We start from the raw sequence: 25702 nt of genomic DNA, 5'->3' as shown, positions 1-25702 counted from the left end.
AGTAGTCTCTTCATGTAATTTGCACATATACAAGATAAACTTTTTATCAATATATCAGCCACTCAAGATTTTGAAATAAAAAGACTTGCTCCTACCTTATTAGGTAGATCCTCGATGGTAGGTTTCCTTTAAGGGGCTGCATCAGTAACCAGCACCCTAGATGCACCAACAACAGCAGCTTCTTCTCTCCTCCCACACTGGTTGTGTGTGGCCACATCAGGACCTGGAGCAGGAGAGGACCCAGGAGCAGCACAGTACCGCTGACAAGTACTTACTACTCCTGGGTCCTCTCATGTGGGTGCTTTGCTTTGCGTTCTGACCCCAACCACTGTCAGGAGTCAGGACCCAGAGTGGAGACAATCTGGGAACAGTGAGAACTTGTGAACCCCATTTAAGCTGAGATGATTGTGTGCTGCACTTTATGTACAAAATTGAGGAGTGAGAGATTTGGCTTTCCACAGCCCTGTATTAAAGTACAACTAAGCCTTTGCAGCAATTTATTTTCTATTGCAAAAATTAATAGTGTAGGTGATAAAAGTAAACTTTATAATATACTTCATTGATTAAAGCAGCTGCTCTGTGCATTTTTTTAAGCTTCTTCTTTCCCCTGCAGTGAGCAGTGTATCAGAGCTCCCAGACATAAGGAAAGTTGGTGAACGCAGCCGGGGACTGCTAGCAGTAGCGTGCATGGAGGCATCGTATGTTCCTCCAGTGAGTGAGATGTGGTGGATGGCCAGGAAGACAAGGAAGAAGATGAAAGAAGAATTCCTAATAAAAATATAAAAAAATTAGCCTTCCTAGAGAATACTTCAGTTGATCATGATGTAATCTCTAGTCCTCTCATAGCCGGTGGGTGGAGATCTAGCTGCTGTTACTCTCTCCTCCTCCTACATACAGTTTTATGTAATCATCACTGAGCAGTTTGATTTATAAAATATATGCAGAAAAGTTTCTATCCACTGAGGTGAATAAGACATCACAATGCACCAAAATGATTTTGAGGTACTGGGAGGGTGGCCCTCCATTTTGGCACATATAGGGGACTTCTCATTATAAAAATACCCTATTAAATAATGTGGGGGGCATGTAAGGAACGCATTAAATAGTGTGTGGGGGTCAGTAAAGGGAGTATTATATAGTGCGGGGGACAGTAAGTGGGGCCTTATATAGTGTTGGAGAAGTAGGGGGTCATTTTATAGCGCGGGTGACTTAGGGGGTCATTTTATAGCGCGGGAGACTTAGGGGGTCATTTTATAGCACGGGTGACTTAGGGGGTCATTTTATAGCGCGGGAGACTTAGGGGGTCATTTTATAGCGAGGGGGAAGTAATTGTGACATTATATAGCGTGGGAGGCAGTAAGAGGGACATTATATGGTGTGGGAGACATTATACAGTGTGGGATAGAGTAAGGGAGACATTATATAGTGTGGGATAGAGTAAGGGGGAGATTATATAGTGTGAGTGGCAGTAAGGAGGACGTTACACAGTGTGAGTGGCAGTAAGGAGGAAGTTACATGGCGTGTGGGGCAGTAAGGAGGACGTTACATGGCGTGTGGGGCAGTAAGGAGGACGTTACATGGCGTGTGGGGCAGTAAGGAGGACGTTACATGGCGTGTGGGGCAGTAAGGAGGACGTTACATGGCGTGTGGGGCAGTAAGGAGGACGTTACATGGCGTGTGGGGCAGTAAGGAGGACGTTATATGGCGTGTGGGGCAGTAAGGAGGACGTTACATGGCGTGTGGGGCAGTAAGGAGGACGTTACATGGCGTGTGGGGCAGTAAGGAGGACGTTACATGGCGTGTGGGGCAGTAAGGAGGACGTTACATGGCGTGTGGGTGGCAGCAAGGAGGACGTTACATGGCGTGTGGGTGGCAGCAAGGAGGACGTTACATGGCGTGTGGGTGGCAGCAAGGAGGACGTTACATGGCGTGTGGGTGGCAGCAAGGAGGACGTTACATGGCGTGTGGGTGGCAGTAAGGAGGACGTTACATGGCGTGGGTGGCAGTAAGGAGGACATTACATAGCGTGGGGGGGCAGTAAGGAGGACATTAAATAGCGTGGGGGGGCAGTAAGGAGGACATTAAATAGCGTGGGGGCAGTAAGGAGGACATTAAATAGCGTGGGGGGAGTAAGGAGGACATTAAATAGAGTGGGGGGCAGTAAGGAGGACATTAAATAGTGTGAGGGCAGTAAGGAGGACGTTACATGGCGTGTGGGTGGCAGTACGGAGGACTTTACATGGCGTGTGGGTGGCATTAAGGAGGACGTTACATAGCGTGGGTGGCAGTAAGGAGGACGTTACATAGCGTGGGTGGCAGTAAGGAGGACGTTACATAGCGTGGGTGGCAGTAAGGAGGACGTTACATAGCGTGGGTGGCAGTAAGGAGGACGTTACATAGCGTGGGTGGCAGTAAGGAGGACGTTACATAGCGTAGGGGGGCAGTAAGGAGGACATTAAATAGCGTGGGGGGCAGTAAGGAGGACATTAAATAGTGTGAGGGCAGTAAGGAGGACGTTACATAGCATGGGGGGCAGTAAGGAGAACATTACATGGCGTGTGGGGCAGTAAGGAGGATATTAAATAGTGCAGGTGCAGTATTGGAGTATTATACATTGAGGAACACTAGGAGGTGGGACAAGGGGTGATCACTCAGTGATTTCTGGGCCCGCAGTCTTTGCAGTACTATAACCCCCAGCATTTACTCATCACATACTGGGATTTGTGGCACAGAAGCAGCGGGGAAGAAGACTGGTGTAGGATAATAGTTACTGATAATGGACCTTCCACTGCAGCATGGGGAGGCTGAGGGGATGCAGATATCCAGCCCTATACAGGAGCTCTCTCCAAAACGTTATACTTACGTTTCTATACAGGGATCTGGACGATCTTCCCCTCAGGCCGTTCTCCCAGCGTCCATCCTGCAGCTCCCCAGCAACAGTTGCTATACAGCCAGCGTACGATTCCGAACGCCACTTCCGCTCGGAAACCTCCGCAGGTTTGCCAATGAGCAGGCGTATGGCGCGCTGCATGTCGGGGTGGTAGTTCGTTGCATGTAGAGGCGCTCTAGAATCCATGCGCGTGAAAACTACGTGCCCCACAATGCCCTGCGCCAGGAGGTGGGAGGCGGGCTTGAAGATAAGTGGAGGATGAAGCGCAGCAGCGCGGGAGACAGAGAGAAGGAAGACAAGGTGTGTGCGGCATTGTGGGGCTCCGGCTAGCAGTGCACCCCTCATTTATGCAGCGCCACCGATGTATTGATGTAGATAAATATGCTGGACCAAGATGTCCCATAGCTAGATGGCCCGAGGATCAAGGCTTGTGGGGGAGTAGAACCTGCAAAAGGTTAGGCAGGGAAATGGCTAAATGTTGCAGGAAGCCACCCTTACTGCTGTGTATAGTACAAGATGGCTGTCCTCCTGCTCCAGGCTCATAAAGAGCACCCGATACCTTCATTGATGATTTACCCTAGGACAATAAGACTCCCAATAAGTTGTTCCAGGCTGGACGTCCAATATGTAGCCGACCTCCACTGATCTGATATCCATGACTTCTATGGATATGCCATCAATATGGAAATTATAGGTGTTCCTAAGGGAGTCTGGGCCCCATAGCAGATTTCTGAATGGGCCCCCTTCCCTCTTAAGAAAAAAACAAACTCCTATAAAATATACACTCATAAACACAGCATCTAGGTACTCAAAGGTGACATGTCTTCTCCAAGAACTGGATGAAAACTTCTGCCAGTGTTGACTGTTCAGCACATTTCCACACTATGCCCCTAAATATAGCACAGTTACTTGCATTATAATGACACCTGAATAACAACACTGCAACTGTAAACTATGTAACTTATATATTCTATGAATATACTATGTTCAATTTAAATACATTTCGGTGAATGAATTTTACTATATAATTCCCTAATAGCATTGTTTATAGTTCCATAAAAATGAATGATATACATGGCCCCAGAATAATTATATACTGTGCCCCCTAACCCTAATAAATTATGCACAGGAGCCACCTGAATATTTATGTTCTTTGCCCCCTGAATAATTATATACTGTGCCCCAGCTCACACAAATAATGCATAGGGAGCCCCCAGAATAATTATATAATAATTCCTTTATTTATATAGCACACATAGATTACTTAGCACTGCACAGAGCTTGCCTGATAAGTCCCTGTCCCCAATGGGGCTCACAGTCTAATCAACCTACCAGTATGTTTTGAAGTGTGGGAGGAAACCGAAGGACCTGGAGGAAACCCATGCAAACTCTCTGCAGATGTTGACCCTGGGACTTGAACCCAGGTCCCCAGTGCTGCAAGGCTGTAATGCTAACCACTAAGCCACTGTGCTACCCATAACTCCTCCTCACACTAATATAATTATGCACAGAGGCCCCCTGAATAATTATATAATGTGTACCCTCACATTAATAAATTATGCACAGGGGCCCCTAAATTATTATTATACTGTGCCCCCCCTCACACTAATAAATTATGCACAGGGACCCCCTGAATATTTATTTACTGTGCCCCCCCTCACACTAATAAATTATGCACATAGCGCCCCCTAAATTATTATATACTGTGCACCAGATCACACTAATAAATTATGCTCAGGGGCCCCCTGAATAATTATATAATGTGTACCCCTCACACTAATAAATTATGAACAGGGGCCCCCTAAATTATTATATACTGTGCCCCTCCTCACACTAATAAATTATGCACAGAGCACCCCCTAAATTATTATATTCTGTGCACCAGATCACACTAATAAATTATGCACAGGGGCCCCTGAATTATTATACACTGTGCCCCAGCTCACACTAATAAATTATGTGCACGCCCCCCCTGAATAATTATACACTGTGCCCCAGCTCAAACTAATAAATTATGCACAGGGACCCCCTGAATTATTATATACTGTGTGCCCCACACACTAATAAATTATGCACAGGGACCCCTTGAAATATTATATACTGTGTACCCCTCACACTAATAAATTATGCACACCGGTCCCCCTGAATTATTATATACTGTGTATCCCTCACACTAATAAATTATGCACAGGGACCCCTTGAAATATTATATACTGTGTACCCCTCACACTAATAAATTATGCACACCGGCCCCCCTGAATTATTATATACTGTGTACCCCTCACACTAATAAATTATGCACAGGGTCCCTGAATAATTATACACTGTGCCCCAGCTCACACTAATAAATTATGCACAGGGACCCCTTGAAATATTATATACTGTGTACCCCTCACACTAATAAATTATGCACAGGGACCCCTTGAAATATTATATACTGTGTACCCCTCACACTAATAAATTATTCACAGGGACCCCCTGAATAGGCTAAAGACATCAGCATATAGAACTGCCAATGTAAAGAAAGATGGTGCAATGGTACTCAAGTAGCTCTCTATGGCTGCATCAGGCCCTGTGGAGACCCCTCATTTCATGCCTACCCTGTTGGGCCCATTCACACATGGTGTTTTTGCCATGTTTTTTAAACACATCCAAAACACAGGTGGGAGGGGGCTTGGTCAAAATGCATATGTATTTCCAATTACAGCTCTACAGCTGTTTAGCATTTCCATTTAATAGTCCTCACCTTCATAAGGTCGTAACTTTATTCATATTTTTATGGCTATATGAGGTGAGATAAATTGTATGTTATTGGGAAGCTGGGAAAAAGATTCCTAATGGTTTGTGCCATTTTCTTACAGCTTTCTCTGTACAGTCTGAATTATGGGTCCCCTTTAGGCTTCTCGTTTATTTTCCCTGCATTCTAAATGTACAACAGGATGATTCCTTATACTGCTACATTGATGTATATAGATTTTTTCACTATGTCTATTGAAGCCTTTGATCATCATTCCTGGAAGCCCTCACAAGGCTCCAGGCTACATGGAGGACGGATAAGCTCCCCTCATATCAACACATGGAGTAGTTCCCTTATTATCACTTATATAATTAGATGTCCACATTTGAAGGTTCAGTGGTCCCCGTTGATGTCCCACAGACAATAGCAATGGGTCTTTTCTATTTGTAACCATTGCAAATGGACAGTGTAGAAAAGTAGTCTGATCAGATGAGTAACATTTTGTTTATGTCATGTAGATGACCAGGAATGTTCTTTTTTTGGAGTGCACTTGCAAGTAGGCAAGGTGGAAGGTGGCCTGGACATCACAGGAGTGATGCTATGGGCCTTGGAAGCCTTGAGTCCTGTCATTCATCTGGATGTTTCTTTAATGTTTTCATTATTCTATATCCCTTGTTGTTATTCCCTTATATAAGGATAATGCACAACATAGGTCATACCATCCACCAATACCCCCAAATCTTTTTCTTTATCAGTTTTGCAAATAAGTTTTCCATTTAAAACATAATTAAAATTTTCATTTCCTCAGCCCAAGGGAATAGCCTTACATTTATCCACCTCATTTGGCATTTGTCACCCCAAGCCTCCAGTTTCCACAGATCCCTCGGCAGCATTATACTAGTATCCTCTCTATGAATTACTTTACAGAGCTTAGTATCATCTGGAAATATTGAAATTGTATTATGTAAATCCTCTACAATGTCATTAAAGGAAACCTACCATTTCAAATGGTCGGTGTAAGCTGTAAACACCGAGCACCAGCTCAGGGGGAGCTGGTGCCAGTGCTTAGTTTCGTTAGTGTTAAAACCGCGGTATCGCGGTTTTAACACTTTTTAAACTTTATAGCAGAAGCTGCTTCGTCGCTGCGCTCGACTGTGCGCGCGCAATGCCTGAGGCATTTCCTATGTAGACGCGCACACGATCGTGCGCACGCAGCGCCTAAGCAGTTTCTGCTATAAAGTTTAAAAAGTGTTAAAACCGCGATACCGCGTTTTTAACACTAACGAAACTAAGCACCGGCACCAGCTCACCCTGAGCTGGTGCTCGGTGTTTACAGCTTACACCTACCATTTGAAATGGTAGGTTTCCTTTAATATAAATATTAAAATAAGGGGGCCAAGTATGGCACCCCACTGGTAACTTTAACTCAATCTGAGTATGTACCATTTATGAAGACCCTCTGCTCTCTATCACTAAACCATTTGCTAATACAAATACACAGATTGCCCCCTAGTCCCAGCAATTTTTGTAAGCAACCATTGCTTAAGAGGATTGTGCAAAGCACATAGGGAGCCAGCATGTATCCCACTTATTTACACAACTAGTCAGAGATCATCTTCTGCCTCCAACCACTGTGTTGGGGTCCCCATGAACTTTGGAGCATCAAGCTATTTATTAGGTTTTTTTATGGGTAAATCTGACCACTTATGTCACCACTGGTAAAACTGTGACATTACCATATGAACAGGGAATATGTTAGTGACTATCTAGTATTATGTACTTGTGAAGTGATACAATCCCTTTGTAACAAAGTCCTCATCCAAAGTCCTCATTTGGTTGAGTGGTTCCTGGCCTCCTGCATCAGGAGCCACGATATAGCGCATGTGCCATGTCCTAGGAAATATAGTGCCTGCTGACACGTCCCTTTCTGCTGTTGCGATAACAGGGTCATAAATATACACTAATAATATTGCTGCTTTAATGCATTTGTGAAGTAGATTTTGGTCACCTTTCCCCTCATCTAATCAGAGCTGTTACCTGGAGGCGACCATTTATCTCCGGCTTCCATAATAATTATTATGTGTTATTTGTGGCGGTAAAGGTATATACTTCATATGTGCAGGCGCTTGTAACACTGAAACGAGGTATTGATCTCCACCCCCTTGGGATTTCTACTTGCCTTGCTGTCAATAACATTTTGGAAGCGCATAGTCCTGTGGTTGACCTCGTTTTTTTATAATGTATTTCTTTGTGTTCTGATGAATAAAACCTGGGATTGTTCTATGTACAATTTTCTGGGATATCATACGATTTTTCTTATGGTGCAGATTTTAACAGTTTTTTTAAAAAATTCCTTTCTGCTGTTTTAATTCTCCAAACCTGAAGTAAAAATGCTAGATAATAGCAGCATGTGGAAACCTAATAATGTTACATGCAGATGCACGTAGAATATGACAATGCACACCAACTGTTTAATACAGTTAATGCTTTAACTTGTCCAGTCCGTTTATTCTCGATGATAAGTCATCAATCATCAAATATTTCACCTTGCATCTACTTATAGTAAATTACTAATCCTAAAGTTATGATTTCTATCCCTGTCACTCTATTACTAACCTACTGCTTGCAGATTTAAAGGGGTTGGCCACTTATCCACAATTTTTCCATGGAAAATTTTATATTTTGTCATATTATTCTTAATATGGCAGCAGAACAGATGGAGGGGGCCCTGTGCTCATTACTGTATGCACCTCCCCCCCTCATAACAATTCCAATGTTAGTAGCTGGAATGTAACTATCCCTGAGGTGGGATCCCGGCAGTATGCGATAGTAACAATAGTGTCGCAATCCCACCTGTTTAACCCTATAGACGCCATGCTGACTGTGGCTTCAATAGGGCTTTCCGTGCCCTGCCGTGCTGATTGTTGCCATGGCAGCCCTGAGGTCCGATGAAGGACCCCAGATCTGCCTTCAGTAGAAGCCTGTTAGGATTGTGCTTAGTGCAGAATCTAATAGCGCTAATGTCAGCCTATGTAGAATGCATAGGCTGAGTATGTAATATGCTGCAGTCAAATCAAATGATCACTCTTTGTGGAGTATTTCGTCATTTAATACTTTTTGATGGTTTACTTTATGGCCAAAATTAATGCATTGTCTAAAAAAAATTATAGCTTTTAACCCCTTCCCGCACCCTGACGTGATACTACGTCATAGGATGCGGGTCGTTCCCGCACCTTGACGTAGTATCACGTCATGGCGATCACCCGGGCTCAGAAGCTGAGCCCGGGCGATCGCCGCGGGATCCCGGCGGTACGCGGTAGCCGGGATCCCGCAGTAACAGCCAGGATCGCGACTATCGCGATCCCGGCTGTTTAACCCTATAGACGCCGCGGTCATTGTGACCGCAGCGTCTATAGTGAATCGCCGCGACGATCGGCACCCTCCGTGCATGGCACGGAGGTGCCGATCGTTGCCATGGCAACCCTGAAGCCCGATAAGGCCCCCAGGGTTGCCTTCACTAGAAGCCTGTTAGGATCGTGCTTACAGCACGATCCTAACAGTGCTGATATCAGCCTATGCAGAATGCTATGTAATATGCTGCAATACATTAGTATTGCAGTATATTACAATGAACAAGTGATCAAATGATCACTTGTTCATGTCCCACCCTGGGACAAAATAAAACAGTAAAAAAAAGTTAAAAAAAAAAAGTGCAATTAAAAAAAATTATTAAAAAAAGAATAAAAGTCCCTTGAAGTCCCATCCCATGCAATAATACAATAAAACATAAAAAAGTGAAAATCACAAAAAAAAACACAACATATTGGGCATCACAACGTCCGTTACAACCCGTACAATAGAATAAAATCGTCACTGAACCCGTACGGTGAACGGCGTAAAAAAAAACACAAAAAAACGTGCAAAAATTATGAAATTTTCACATCTGACCTCATAAAAAGCGCATAAAAAGTAATCAAAAAGTAAAATTTACCCCGACATGATACCAAGAATAAGTACAGCTTGTCCCGCAAAAAATAAGCTATAAACCAACTCTGTAAACCAAAAAATATAAATGTTCTGCCCATTGTTACACGGCAAGCAAAAACAAGCAAATTTCTCACAAAATTAGTTCTATATTCTGCAAAACAAGTTAACCATAAAAAAGCCATATAAATGGGGTATCGCTGTAATCGTGATGACCCGTAGAATAAAGATAACACATTATTTTTATGGTATGGTGAACGTCCGGCGAAAAAAATGCTAAAAACCATAAACAAGAATTGATTTTTTTAACCACCACCAAGAAAGAGTTAATAAAATCTGATTATTGGCTATTGAGCCCCACCGTAAATGATGTCCCTGAAAAGTGGATTTCATCCACAAAAAAAATAATCCCCCATATGTCCAAATTACAAAAAAATAAACATTTTATAGCCTGTAAGATGTGACATTGCAGATCTGTTCTGAATGGCGCAGCTTCCCTTCTATGCCCGGCCGTGCGGCCGTACAGCAGTCACCACCACATATGGGGCATCCTTATACTCGGGAGAAATTGGGTATCAAACTTTGTGGAGTTTTTTGTCATTTAATACTTTGTGACGTTTAATTTTTGGCCAAAATTAATATATTGTCTAAAAAAAATGACAGCTTGTAAATTAGACCTCCATTTTGTTTTAACCACTGTGAAGCATCTAAAGGGTTAACATACTTCTTAAAATTGATTTTTTACACATTGAGGGGTGTAGTTTCTAAAATGGCGTGATACATGGGGTTTTACTGCTGTTTAGGCCTCTCAAAGTCACTTAGACCTGAGCATGTGCCTCTAAATAAGGGTTTTGGCGATTTTCATAAAAATGAGAAAAATTGCACCCAAAATTCTGAACCTCCTAACAACCTAGAAAAGAGAGAAGATGCATAAAACCCTGCGCCAATATAAAGCAGACATTCGGGAAATGTTAGTTATAAAGTTACTTGGGTGCTATGACTATCTGCCTGAAAAGCAGAAAATTTTGAACTTTGAAAATGAAAAATTTTCAGAAATTTTAGCCAAATTTCAATTTTATTCATAACTAAACACAAAAGATATCATCAAAATTTTTCTATTACTTTGAAGTACAATGTGTGACGGTAAAACAATCTCAAAATCCCCTGGATATGTTAAAGCGTCACAAAGTTATAACCACCTATAATGACACAGGGCAAATTTAAAAAATCAGGCCTGGTCCTGAAGGTCTAAAATGGCATAGACGCGAAGGGGTTAAATTACAGCTCCATTTTGTTTTAACCCCTGTGAAACATCTACAGGGTTAACACACTTATTAAAGTAGATTTTTTACACATTGATGGGTGTAGTTTGTAAAATGGCATAATTTAAGGGGTTTTAATGTTATTTAGGCCTCTCAGTCACTAAAGAGCAGCCTCTAAAAATTTAGAACTTTGAAAATGAATAATTTTTAGAAGTTTTTCCCAAATTGCAGTTTTTTTTCAGAACTAAACAAAAAAGATATCCTCAAAATGTTTCTATTAATTTGAAGTACTATGTGTGACGAGTAAATCTTAAAATGCCCTGGACATTTTAAATTGTTATAAATGACAAAGGGCAGATTTAAAAAAATCAGGCCAGGTTCTAAGGCCCTAAAATGGCTTAGACCTTAAGGGGTTAAAACTAGAGATGAGCGAGCATAATCGTCCACCCGAGCGAGTATTTCACCTGCCCAAGATCGAGCTTTTACTTAAGGAAACACAGTGAAGAACACAGTGAAAACAGTGAAAACAGTGAACACAGGATCATTTAAGTGAAGAACACAGTGAAGAACACGTTGCAGATGTTTCCGTTCATCTGCTAACTTATCAGAGGACATTAATGCCGAAGGGTGTTCTTCACAATAGTATGTGAAGATTCTTCACACATATTGTTCTTCACATACTATTGCAGATGTTTAACACGGGTCATTCTCCTTTTTGAAGTTCCACGAATATTCCATTGAATAAAAAAAACAAACAAACAGGACTGACTGACTTATTTCTCAATAAAATGACACATTTTATTTCAGAGCCTTGGTCCACTTGAAAAATGCTCGAGTCTCCCATTGACTTCAATGGGGTTCGTTATTCGATACGAGCACTCGAGCATCGGAAAAAGTTTGTTCATTTTAGTGCTCGCTCATCTCTAGTTAAAACCCAATGTAGTCCCATTCTTCAGTCACACTACAACCATAACTCTGCTAAGGAGCTGTATGCAAAATATGGGGGAAAACTTTTGATCAAGGCTATATGCAGATTTTAGCCATTTTATTAAAGTGAAGAATAGAGAACAGAACATACAATACACTTCATAAAAGGGGTTATTACCAAGTTTTATTATCTAGGACCTCTACCGATCAGGAAAATGACATTTATTTATTGATGTTTGAGTATGTGTCCTGCAGCTCAATTCAATACTATGGGATAGTCTATGACAGCGATGGTGAACCTTTTAGAGACGGAGTGCCCAAATTACAACCAAGACCCACTTATTTATCGCATAGTGCCAACATAGAAATTTGCTTCACGATTTATACTCCCTGCTCTGTCACATCTTTCATTCATAATTGCACCCTGAGGACACCAATAAAGCAGAAAATAGAAGAAATTTGGATGATCATTGTAGCTTCGCTCCAGGGTCCCATAAACAGGAAGAATTGTCAGGACCGGAGCAGGAGCTTCAATGATAATCCAGATCTGTCCACACCTTCCCTCTCCTCCAGTTGTCCCAGGTAGTCCTGTCATTTGAAAATAGCTCTGTGCACAGCAAGTCCTTGGCTCTCTGGGACTGCAGGGAGATACCTGGAGTCATCTCTGGTGATGGCCTGAGTGCCCACAGAAAGAGCTCTGAGTGCCACCTCTGGCACCCGTGCCATAGGTTCGCCACCACTGGTCTATGACATCCCATCTGTGACAGAGCCAGGCACCACGCAGCCTCATGCCACAACCGGCCAAAGTATTTTTTAATGGCCCACATGAATGTCCGCCACAACCAAGGTCGCATCCCCTGCGACCGTGGCAGGCAGTCATGTGAGCTGGTCAAAAATACTTAGCCGGCATGCAGGGAGTCCGAGTCTGACTGCTTGTGCCTTGCTATTACACTTTCTGTTCTGCCTCTATGCACATCAGCACAATGATGACACAGCGTCATTGGCGCCAGGCTCCTTACTGCAGAGGATAGTGAGTTTAAAAAAAAAAAAACCCTGCACTGCCGTATAAAGGAAGGATGGAATGAGGGACAAAGGAGAGGGGGCACTATAAAGTGGAGCATAGGGAGAGGGGGCACTATAAAGTGGAGCATAGGGAGAGGGGGCACTATAAAGTGGAGCATAGGGAGAGGGGGCACTATAAAGTGGAGCATAGGGAGAGGGGGAACTATAAAGTGGAGCAGAGGGAGAGGGGGCACTATAAAGTGGAGCAGAGGGAGAGGGGGCACTATAAAGTGGAGCATAGGGAGAGGGGGCACTATAAAGTGGAGCATAGGGAGAGGGGGCACTATAAAGTGGAGCATAGGGAGAGGGGGAACTATAAAGTGGAGCATAGGGAGAGGGGGAACTATAAAGTGGAGCAGAGGGAGAGGGGGCACTATAAAGTGGAGCAGAGGGAGAGGGGGCACTATAAAGTGGAGCATAGGGAGAGGGGGCACTATAAACAGGGGCCTAATGAGAAGGGGAATTATAAGAGAGAGAACATTATGAATGGGGTGTAATGAGAGATGGGGTTATTATTTATGCGTTAAGTTTATTAGTCCGGCCCTCTAAAACCCTGCCAATTACCCATGTGGGCCCATGGAAAAATTAATTGCCCAATTCTGATCTATGAGATAGCCGTGTGCTGTGTTTGGCTGTGACATAAACCATGAATGTAACAGTACGCATGCTCATCCTCCCCACTTCAAAAATTATTGAGAAGAGGACCACCCATTTCCTGATTGGTTGTGGTCCCAGCTGTCAGATTCCTTTATATCTGATTTTTATCCTATATCTGATATACGGGATAACAATAAAACTTGGTACAACCCCCCCTTTGTTATGTTATTACTGTACATGACTAGGAAAAATCTGGAGGAACGCTCATAGGTAACACTGTTTGGTATAGATAGTTGTATCCAAAATAAACCTGCTCACCTGACGTAGTTATGCTCAGGCCATAACTGCTCTTGAGTATTTTTACTGGTCTGCTCCTCCCCTTGGTTCCTCAGATATACTTTATAAAGTGTGGGAGAAAAAAAATGCACTTAGCAAGTGCCACAAAACAAGGAGCACTTCAATCTCCTATTTTTTTCTTTTTCCGCATTACTGTAAATGAGTAATTCCTTGAATCATTGCTCATCTAGCAGAATTATCTACTGTTAAATAGTTAAATACAGTAATAATGAGATAAGTGTTTCCTCATATTTCTGCACCTAGAGCATATATTTATAGTTTAGAGCTTTTACCTATGTGATAACAATCCCTTTAATAGCGTCCAGATGTAATCTGGCCTTGACATGGGTCATAGCTTCATTATAGCAAACATGACTCCAAGCCACCTTAGGGCACATCATTCTCATCTGTACTTCTTAAACACTATATTTGCCACTAAGTTACCCTCTGGTAAAGGGTAAATGGCTCATCTGCTGAACAAGGGAGAAGAGATGCCCCAGGCATAGTCATTGACTGCCCGCTCCAGCAGTGCAGGAGACTTGTATGTTCCTGTGTAAGGAGGACATGACATTTTTTTTGCTCTTGGACAGAAAGTAAAGTCATCTATTGGAGATAACAGGGGATTAAGTCATTGCAAGGTTGTACTGTCACATATGAATCAATAGCCGTGTAAAATGGGAATCAAAGACTTTAGCCTTCCTGAATTAACTCCTGCTGTGGTGCTGAAGACATCTACGATACGATCACTTGCAGTGCATTCTTTGTGTTCTGAAACATATTGCTCCATGAAGCTGTATCATTCTTTTTTTTTTTTTAACATTTTAATGAGAAAAAAAGATCCTAATAAGTGACAAGTACAGTAAGGCTAAGTTCACATTATGATCAGAATTTCTGTTATTTATCTACGGTTGATAAATAATCCCCAGATGTTCCTGTCACACACAACCTACACTACTATCTTTCCATCTATATTTCTCACATTTATCTATAATCTATCTATATGTATATACATATATATATTAACTATATCTATTTCTCTAACCATCTAAATTATCTGATGTAGTAACTGATAGTTGGAACCAGTGTCTGCCATTGACTTCAATGTAAAGATTTTAACATCAGTTACGCATTCTTCTGGTCAGCTGACTGGAGGTGAGGTAGCGGAGCGGGATGCAGTAACGTAGGATGCCGGCAAGTTTGATTCAGGTCTATCACAGCATGATCTGAGGTCTGGGCTACTTGGACTCCTGAAGTAAGGAGAGAATCCTCCATCCTGAGAGATGTGCAAGCAGTTTGGGAAGTGATACATCCTCTTACAGACTAAAGAGCATATATGTTTCTATTAGAACAGTTGCATACTTAGAAAATAAGGGGCTTAAAGATCAAGGTAGCTTGTTCAAATCACCCATATGATATTTTGGTGTGCAGAAGAAAAAGCTGTTTTCAGATTTTTATCTAAAGGTAATGGAAAATCAAAAGGATTTTCTCCGCTGTCATCACATGGCACCAACCATTTGTGTCTAGATCAGGAGGTTTTCCAGGAGCTGTTATGAATATGGGGCTACCTTTAGGTGGATATTTTTGTGACCAAGAAGAACAAAAGACCTCTCATTTCTTCTCCTTAAAAACTCTAGATTTCCCCTTGGAGTAGACGCCCTGAGTCACAGTTGGGAGTTCCATCTGGTTTATGCTTTTCCTCTCCTGGGTCTAACTGTAAAAGTTTTGCAGAAATTGAAGAGTGAACCTCTGGCAATTGGGAAGATTTTTCTTCCTAAGATTTGATACTCCTCTTGCAGATCCGTGGATTTCAAGATTCTTCAAGTCAGTTTCCAGATCGTCCATTGTCCATCAACAAGAAATCTCCTTCCCCTCAGTGTAGGTTTCTTTCTGAGCTGCCCTTTGTACATATTGATGGCATTTCCGTTAAACATCTTTCTCTTAAAGTGCTCTTCCTGTTGGCCATCATCATTCCAGGATTAGACCTAGGCTTCCTCCCAAAAGTAGTATCTCAGTTCCACCAAGATCAAGAAATTATCCCCCCTTCTTTGATAATGTTTTTTCTGTACAGGAAAGTAAAGGGCTTTCCTTCGATGTGAGACAAGCAGTTCTAGATGTTACAGCTTCATGGAGGGAATCTAATAATCTCTTTATATTATTTGGAAGTAAAAATTGCCGGAAGGAAGCTTCTAAAGCCACTAATGCAAGATGGCTAAAATCTACAATATTTGAATGTTACAGACTTAAGAAGCTGATAATACCGTTTCTTTTTAAAGCTCAATTGGAGTTACAGTTGCCTCCTGGGCAGAAAAAGGGTTTTCTTCCATTCCGCAAATCTGTAAGCAGCAACCTGGTCCTGCCCAAAAATGTTCATAAAGCACATGATTGGACCTTCAAAATTTAAAGGACCTGGCCTTTAGACATAAAGTGCTACAGGCAACAATCCCACCATAGTGCAGAAGGTGGGCGTCATGGGGATAGTATGGAAATTATGAATTAGCCTTGCCAGTAATCTCTTTCCATGAACTCCAACATGATGGCCCTAGTATTTCCACTCAAAATGTGTTTATGTACATGATTTTTTAATGATAATACACTTGCTGTCTAGCCTAGAGGTTTTAAGTTTTTTACCTTTTATCGGTTTGCTGTCCTACAGGGGTCAAGGGGCCAACCTCCACTGGCCGTCATGGTGGACTTCATGGAAGCGGAATTACTAGTAACCCTAATTCATACTTTTTGTAATTTTTTTTTTGTCATCCTAATAAAAAGAGAAACCTAATACCAAAAACTCCCAATATTTAAACTGATATAAAATCACACTAGCATGGTGGAGTAGAACAGACTCTTGGTTATGTGATGGTATTCTGCAGGGTAGGTAGCACTTGTGTATTCATTTCTTTTCATCTTCCAGAAACATGGCCTTTTCTTCAGAACCTCTACCCATCGCTCGGGCTCTCTGTGAATAATTTGTGTAGAGAATGGATGGGTAAAGCACACAATAGACACAACCAGGCCTTGACAAAAGCGGTGCAGATCTGATATACTGTATACAGATCTCTTCCTCTGGTGACAGCATACTTATTCATTTTAAGGTAGTGTACATGAAAGCAGTAACCAGTGAGTTCTGCGAGCTGCGGGGAGTAAAACATCCTCCCCAGTTTTGGCTTCCAAGCAAAATAATTTGATTTGAGTGAAGGGACTGTCAGAGATTTAGTATGTCAGATATACAAGGCGTGAGTGCGGTAATAAGCTAGTGCTCCTGATCTGTCCAGACATCTGACACACTCCTCTGTCTCTTCTCAGTCTGCTGTCTTCCTGAGCATCGTGACATACAAGGAATTGGATCAAATATCCCAGTGACACCATATCGCATGCGCTGTCTACTAACAGAATCTTATAGAAGTCTTAACTTGAAGTAATGACATTTTGTAGCAGAAAAGATGAATTATTCAGGCCCTGTCACTCTGTGATATAAAAACACACAGACAATCGGGATGAAAATCCATTGATTCTATTGAGTCAATAAAGCTGGATGTTTAAAGTCGCAGTCTGCTCGGATGGCATTCATTGTAACAAAACAAAGTCCTGCATACTTGATGTGTAATGCATGGGTTTTACTTCTCTGCAATATAAAGCGACACATTGCGACAATTGTGTTCTGCGGATGGATGTTGTGCACTGCACAGCAGCAGTGAGTATTCTTCTATGTGTTGTTAGTGAAGAGAATCGAATAAACCGCTGGAAAATATAGAAATCCAAAAGAATCTTGAAATAAACAAATGTATACATGGCACATGGGTTATGGCATAAATAGGAAGGCACACCCTCTGGGAATCTCACCTGTCTTAAAGGGATTTTCCCACAAAACAAGTTAGACCCTATCCACTGGGTTCTCAGTGATGAATTTTCTTAAGCCCCTTTCACTTGAACAATGTGAAGACATTTATCTGGTTGCAAAATTTGCTGCTGGATATCCTTCCACACAGATACCTATGGCAACAGTGCCACCGTACCATACCATAGAGCATGCTCTATCTTTTCCCATAATTACAGCCAAACATCCCTATGGATGAGCAGCACACCTCACGCCACCTCTCCAGCAGAACATATGCTGGTCCCGACCCGGGCATAGCACAAATTCAAGGTGCATTTTCATTGTACTTAAAAATGAATGAAATGACAAAGCTAAAGCAGTGCACAACAAACGGCCAATCAAATATAAATCTGAAGATATATACAACATTCTTTATTGAAAAATAAGAAGACAAACATCACAAACTCCATATACATCTAAAAACATCTAAAACACAAAATGTACAAACGAAACAGGCCGGGGACCCATGTGAGGGTGACCCGTATACCTCCTCTCTCCAACACTGAATAGTGTCAAGCAGCCAACCTCCAGATATAGTGGCAGTATGAAATTGGGTACACATATATAAAATATCCAGGCACAGACTCAAGCAGCAACCAAATAATTATAAGTACAAGGTAATATCTCCTCAACAATAAGCAAAAAATACAAAGTGCAAGTGCTTCAACAAAGTGCTATACTGATAAAGGATGGGCTATCCCACAAAGTGTGTCGGTACTGCAAGATGTTCCTGAGTCATGTCAGTGAGGATAGATAGATAGCTACTGCATGGCTGGTCAGCAGGCGGAGGTGAGGCTGGCGACGAGGTAAATTTCCCCACGCGTTTCGTCGTCACCCGGACGACTTCCTCAGGGGTCAGTTCATTTTACTTGAAAATGAACGCAAAAGCTTCAGGTGCATTGTTACAAGAGTGACCACGTTTTGCTATGGTTAGGATTATCATTGACTTAAAGGGGTTGTCCGAGTTTACTAAAAAATCCTCAGGTAGCCTGCAAGGTGCTGCAAAAAAAAAAAAAACTAACAAACTTATACCTTCTCCTGCACTCCCATTCCTCCACTGCCGTCCGTCAGTGCCGTGCCCATTTGTTTACAGAGGCAGGCGCACTCCAATCTGACAACTTCCTCCTGCCTGGAATGTCCACCCATCCCCTGTCTAAGCACTGTGCACTGGACAGTAGTCTTTGCATCATAGAGAAATATGATGCTAAGACTCCCTGTCTGCCAGCCAAACAGCAACACCACTGTTACAATAGGAGTCCAGTGAACTGTGCTCAGTTATTGGGATCTGACCAGTGTTTCCATGGCACATTTGTGTGCAGTCGCCATATTGCTACAAATTCCAAACTCTTCCTTGCCTAAAAATACTCCTCAGAAATGCTAAGAAGAGTATTTTTACTGTACCAAAAAAGGTAGTGCAACCTCTGACCATATAGCAACCTTCCTGCTGAAAAGTGGGACATCAAGCATTAAAGTGGTAGGTAGTCTCACAGTTCAGTCTTAGATCACACACAACATAACAATTCAAGTAGTGTTTTGTGTGGATGTTTCTGTTTGTCATGTCACCCACTAAAGCTAACCCCTTATATTCATTTCAGGAATGCCCAGAAAGTTCTAATGGTTCCTGATGTATTTTCATATGTCTCTTACAGCTGGTCTATAACTTATGGTATAAACATTACTCAGATGCTTAGTGAACCTGAAACAAGTCCACAGGTTAACCTTTCATAGTCACTTGTTCAATGCAAGACGAGGGAGTTTGCTTTAGGAAGAGAACTGGCTTTTTGTTCTAGTATATGATTTTATATATGTATATGTGTGTATATATATATATATATAACGCACACCGTGCCCCTGAGCACACTTGGGGGTGGGGGCTAGAGGCAGAGAGCAACTCAGTGCAGCGTCAGACAGAAGAACAAGATCCAAACTCAGAAGATCCAGGGTCTAGGGGCAACCAAAATAGTATACTTCAGGACTGATAAAGACAGTTTGGAATTATGTCTGGGAAATGCTTTATTTTTGTTAATAACAGTGAATAAGAGAATGTGTTATTTGTTATCCTGAGTATATTTAAAAAAAACTTCATGGGAACACCCATTTAACGATAGCTGCTGCAGAATGGTTAATTAAAGAGAACCTGTCACCACATTTTCACATATACAGCTAGTGACAGGTTCCCATAGTGCCCTATTAACTAACTGACACCCTTCTTTTAGCTGAATATTGTCTCCCTTACATAAATCAACTTTTATTATATTACCTGGCATCAGAGAAGGCTTGGCCACCCCCTTCTTATCTACTCTTCCCCATGTCCCATGTCTCTTTTCTACATGTCATGTGACCAGAGTGATATTATCACAGGCCCTTTAGCCTCCTAACATTAGCAAACTGTACACCATGCATATATCTGATCACATTATATCATAGCAACGTCCATGTACTTATACTCCTCCCCATCCTCCATGGAGACTGCTGTGATATCATGCGATCAGATACATACACGGGTAGATGTTGCAGATGTGACTTTAAGTGTTTAATGATGTAACAACAGAATATCATAGTCTGTCTATCAGAAACAAGGAAGCAGGGCAATGCAAGTAAAATTTACTATGCAGCACTCACTTGGTGTGATGGACTCACATCAAGTTTACAAACTGATTTTTGAAAGATTGCAGACGTAGAAAGGAACCATTTAGGCCTAAGGGTAATGCTTTTTAATCCTAGTTTTTAATGATGTATTTACTTTGGGTAGATTAATTTGCAGGTTCTCTTTAATCCATGTCAGAAGACTTCTCTTTACCTGTCAGGTGGTTACATCTTCTATTTAGAGAAAATGATTATGTAAATGAGAGGAGTTGTAGTCTGCCAGCAGGGGTACCTGTGCTAGTATATGTATTACATTGTGAACACAGCGTACCCTTAGGCCATCCCCAGCAGTTTGACCTGCAGCACAATGTGTAACGTGTGATGATCACACCCTGCAGTGAGAGGACATCCCCTGAAGTAACACATGATGTTTGTATTGTGTGTGTAATCTGGAGGAGACCTGTAGGTGTCCTTACAATCCTGCAGATGGCCTCCTGGATTTACCTATTTGTCCATTTCTGCTTCTCCATCAGGAAGTTTGTGTAATTGGGCAAAGGGCGTGAGCTAATGTATTCGTCTCCATTCTGCGAGGTGTTTAGGGCCTCTGTGACATGCCCTTCTCACAGCACAGACCTGTTAATGGAGCTGATTTGATGTAATAATTAGCAGGAAGCTGCCACTAACTGCGCTGCCTCCACACACCAGAGGTGTAGAGGATCGTGACTAACTTCACATTCTGCGAGAAGTAAAGCAGGGCCAGGGGGACTTTAACCCACTTACCAGGCGGCTAGTTACCTAACCGCTGCTTAATACCTGCAATGCCTCATTTCACCCACACTCTTATTTATTGACATCAGTGGCATAAAGAAATCCCGATCCTAAAACTGTGTATTATATCTATCTATCTATTACATATCCATCTATGTGTATAATATCTCTGGGTAAAGATACTTATCACATAACATATCTGCATTATACTGGTCTAGATGTGAATTGATATTTGAAATAGGGAATTGTGACTTCTTCTTCAAGTCCATAGTAGAAATCGGCCACTAAACACTTACTGTAGTTATTATTACATGCAGAGGAGTTTGGTTGTCTGAATATGGACTTATCAGAACTCAGAGTTTTGTTCATCAGTGTTATCTCCATGAACAATGGAAGACAATTGCCTGTGTTAAGGAGGTCGCACTGGTTTCGGACGCCATCTTGACTACTGTCCGCCATCTTAGATACAGCGGCCATGTTCCCTGACCATTGTCAAGTTAATGTCATGATTCAAACTTCATTTTATGTAACATGTTGACAATTGTCAGGGAACATGGCCGCTGTATCTAAGATGGCGGACAGTAGTCAAGATGGCGTCCGAAACCAGTGCGACCTCCTTAACACCTGAAAATGCAGTAAGGATGGAGTGTGCCATACCGATCCCAGAAAATGGATCAGAACCCTAAGCTTTCTTATTTGCATATGAGAAAAAAAGATGTTTTTATGGTATCACTGGGTCTTGTCTGTCCATGAAACATGAGACTTTTGGAATTTTTTTTTTTTTACAAACTTTTTGATAAATGTTTCCCATAGTGAAAACTAGATTGTGTGACTAAGTCCATTTCTATTTTATGATATTTTGTGTGGCATTTTAGTTTGGGTGTTTGTTTATGAAAAATACTATCCAGCTATCACGAAAACCCAGGCAGAGGTTTTTGTACACCATAACCAATTTTTTTTCCTTCTTGCTATTGTAGTTAGAAAATGAATGTAATAATTTTATCAATAGGAATGCATTCAACATTTCTTACCCTTTGAGTCAGGCAGTTTGCATGTATGGCTGTTCACAGCCATATACGGCTGTATGTCTCTGTGACTATAACCAACTTCCTCGCTCTCTACTCCTGCAGCTCAGTCATGTCCCTCCCGCTCTCATCTCACAGCAGACAGCTCAGTCTGATACAGCACACTACTGCTTCCCCCTTTACCTCATGGTGTAAGACTCACTGCTTAGTCTTTTCCTCTTGTCTATGTCTAGCATTGAGATCTTGTAGTAAATATCTCTTACTCGTAGACCGTAGCTAACGTTGGCGTGCAGCAGAGGAGGACCGGAGAGCGCTACTTACCCCTCCCCTCACCATAAGAGATGGGGGGTGCACGGCCATACAGACTGAAAAAGATAGAACATCTATCTTTTTCTCGTGTACAGTGCCACTAGTGTGCTTATGCCTTCTATCGGGACGTATACATATACGTCCCCACGACGGTTGTGTGCATGTAGCCTAACACAGGGGAATGGGCAAGATGTTCTTACATTATCTGTTGACATTGAAGCTATGCAGTGTGGATAAAGGTAGGGGAGGCAGATCTGGCACTTTCACATAAGACACAAATAGAACATGTGAACAGTGCTAGAAAATGCCCCACAACTAAACCTCTTAATATAGAAGAAGCCGTTACTTGGAAATGGTGATTTATGGATGCGTGACAAGAAAAGCTGGGTGCACATAACAACTAAATGCATCTTATTTTGCTTAAGTGACATTGGTACAATATATGTTTATTGATTTTACACACACATATGTGTCCATAGCCTTTAAAAAGAACATCACACTGTCATGATCGCTAATAAGGATCCACTTAAGATTCTTGCATTCTTTATTTTTGGGGGGGGGGGGAGTTTAGTAATCTGAGAGACTGTACCAGCCTATAGGTGCTGCTCGGGTTCCCCACCAGTCTGTAGGCAAATATATAATCACTGGCTGAGGTGAATGGTGCTACCGGTGACTGGCTAGTAACTGGGAGGGGAAGATAATGCCCCAGAAAGTGCCAGGCAAATGGCTAGGTATGTGGCCTTGCCTACCTTTGAACTGTGTTGAGTGCTAGAAGGGTGGTGTAGACTTGGGCGTCAGGATCACTGGTAATTTGGAGCAGCTTTTCCACTAGAAAGTTTAATTGTAAGCCAAGAGAACTGAGGCAGGGCATGAGATGAGTGTGACAGATTACTGTGTGACTGGGCAGTTTGTAAATTAAACAAATTGAAGATAATCAAAACCTTACTTCAGAAATAGATTGGCAAAACGACCTTGCTCTAGTGTAAAATTGTACGTGAAGTTTCGCCTTAAGGCCTCATGCACACAAACATATACCCGGGCGAATATCCAGCCGGGTGCAGGAGAGAGATGGGCTAAGCGCTCCTCACCCCTCCCCTTTCCATTAATGGTGTATGGGATATTGCACTTATGTCCTATATTTTTCTGTGCTGCCACCCGACTGTGTGCACTCAACGAATTGTGACCGGGTGCCATAGACCTCTGTGGGAGCCGTGATGCTACTGCAAATTGTCTTGCCGTATCAATGGCCCCCAAAGGTTTGTCTGCATGAGGCCTTACTGTTTCGTTGTGTACAAGCAATTGTAATGGGTTTGCAAAATAGGAGAGAAGATATGAGAAAATCTTTTGCTGCATTTTACTAATTGTACTTGCTGCCTTCAATTCAGTCTTTTACATACTGGGGCTATGTAAATACTTCTCTTGATCAAGCATCTTAGAATCTAAAAAAACACACATCCAGCTGCGGGAGTACATGATGCATCTGGGAAATCACAGAAAAATTGTGATCTTTTGAATATGCTACGAAAGGGCTAAAGAGATTACAGTCTTTACATCTCAGTAGTGTAAGCATTATATGCATCAGAGATAAATGTTACGGATTAGAAAGTTTATTTTTTGCGGGAAAATAATTTTTAGAATTACAGGATGGAAGATTCGGACAGGAAATGAGCGTCGCGTTTCATTATCTATAGTGCAGTATTGCGGGAGTGTGACTTAACACTTCCACTACCACTCAGGGTCACTGCACGTGGAAACACATTACTTCTTCTCAGAGCACTAGAGGTTAAATGTTCTTGTGCTTGAATAGTCTGAATGATATCTGATAATGACTCTGTGCATATGCATGATAGTGTGGGAACAGCGCTGCCGAGTTGTTTATTACAGGGGGCAGCCTGGTGTGAACACTTACTTGGAGAGGTTTAGTAATGGATGACCAGTGTTTATCTCAGAGCTGGAGTTAAATATCTCCTCCTTAATAGTCCTTTAGGTTTACATAGGCATATGTAGAATTAGTGATCAGGAAATATTCTAAGTGGGTTGTTGTTTTTAGCTTTTTTTGCTTTGTAAAAGCTGGAAGCATGCACCGTATTCACAATGGAAAAAAAAGTGAAGTAAAAAAATTGTGTTAAAAATAAATGTACACTTCTCACTCCTCTAAAAAAAATACTATGAACTTATGGTGTAGCCACAATTCATTAGAAAATGACAAAATAATTGCTGTATCATTTTAGTCAAGAAAGTTCATCAGCAATGCTTTTCCATATCACCCCTTTCATTACATCAGTTGTGGGCAGGGGCATTATGTGTGGTGTATGTGATGGGTGACAGCAGACTTCTAGGACTAGGAGGCTTCCTATACTGTGACTGATAAGGGAAACCGGTGCAAGCTATGACTTAAAGGGACATTGTTGTGAGATTTTACTCCTAAAAACTACACCCCTCAAGTAGAGTATTAAAGGGAACCTGTCATCAGGAAAGTAATTTTTACATGATGATTGGTTCTGTCATGTCACTTTCAGATATGCCTTTGTTGTGCTTCTGAATGATTGGAGTGTTGTTTAATCATTTATTTCCCTACCAGCAGTGTGTAGGTCCTGGGGAGGGAGGGGGGATGTCCAGTTCACGTGGCACAAGTCTCTTCGAAAGTCTCCACGATTTCTCGTGCCCTCGTTCTTTCTCCTTGCCCTCTGAGACTTACCACAAAGAAACAATAAAAAAGCAGTTGAATTATTCAGATGCACAACAAAGGCATTTTTATAATCAACATGCCAGAGGTTACTGAAACCTGTCACCAAGTGAAATTGGCCTTCCTGATGGCAGGTTCCCTTTAAATGTCTAGAATTCGCACTCTTCTATGAAATCTCAACAATCTACCTATAAAATTATCTTTCAAACTGTTACTATTTGCCTGAGATGAGTCAAGCTTAGATGATGCTGGTGTTGTGTTGTTTTCTATAGTACCTAGAAACTAACTTTAGCTGTCATATTAAAAATAAGAATTTGTTAATAGGTTTATTGATATACAGAAACAGAGATACGGGCAATAAAAAGGTTTTTTTGGAGGTTTTTAGGTAATTTGGCTAGATGTCACTTGTTAAAGCGCAAACTAGAAAGGACATTTCATACCCTACCTGAGAGCGTGGGTGGTTTAAGGGGGCTCTCTTTATAATGCATCAGAATTATGTGCCAAAACTATGGCACAAAGTAAGCTAACTTTTAGATAGAATGAACTCATAGGGAAAGACCAGGCAGTCTGAAGGTGCAATAGTCTCACCATTCAGTATCAGCCACTGGGATAAATCTAGAGCACTACAGAATATCGTAGCATATGGTGGCAAAAGAAGTGTC

The 25702-nt window shown here is 41.8% G+C and overlaps 2 protein-coding genes across 3 annotated transcripts in view; one reads left to right on the top strand and one right to left on the bottom strand.

Annotated features, from left to right (window-relative positions):
- The window catches only part of RPGRIP1L (RPGRIP1 like), a 91183-nt gene extending 88168 nt beyond the window's left edge, over positions 1–3015 (bottom strand). Inside the window, exon 1 of the mRNA XM_072117656.1 lies at positions 2864–3015. The gene's annotated coding sequence lies outside the window, so the exon portion shown is untranslated. The remainder of the gene's footprint in view (positions 1–2863) is intronic.
- The window catches only part of FTO (FTO alpha-ketoglutarate dependent dioxygenase), a 209695-nt gene continuing 186980 nt past the window's right edge, over positions 2988–25702 (top strand). For both annotated transcript variants that reach the window (XM_072117657.1, XM_072117658.1), the window contains exon 1: positions 2988–3190. In XM_072117657.1, coding sequence (XP_071973758.1) covers positions 3149–3190 — 42 coding nt within the window. In that variant the 5' untranslated portion in view covers positions 2988–3148. The remainder of the gene's footprint in view (positions 3191–25702) is intronic.

This window comes from Engystomops pustulosus, chromosome 7 (assembly GCF_040894005.1).
Source record: "Engystomops pustulosus chromosome 7, aEngPut4.maternal, whole genome shotgun sequence".
In the NCBI taxonomy this organism is placed as follows: domain Eukaryota; kingdom Metazoa; phylum Chordata; class Amphibia; order Anura; family Leptodactylidae; genus Engystomops; species Engystomops pustulosus.
The sequence above is the reverse complement of the archived record's forward strand: the minus strand, read 5'-3'. Positions and strand labels throughout refer to the sequence as shown.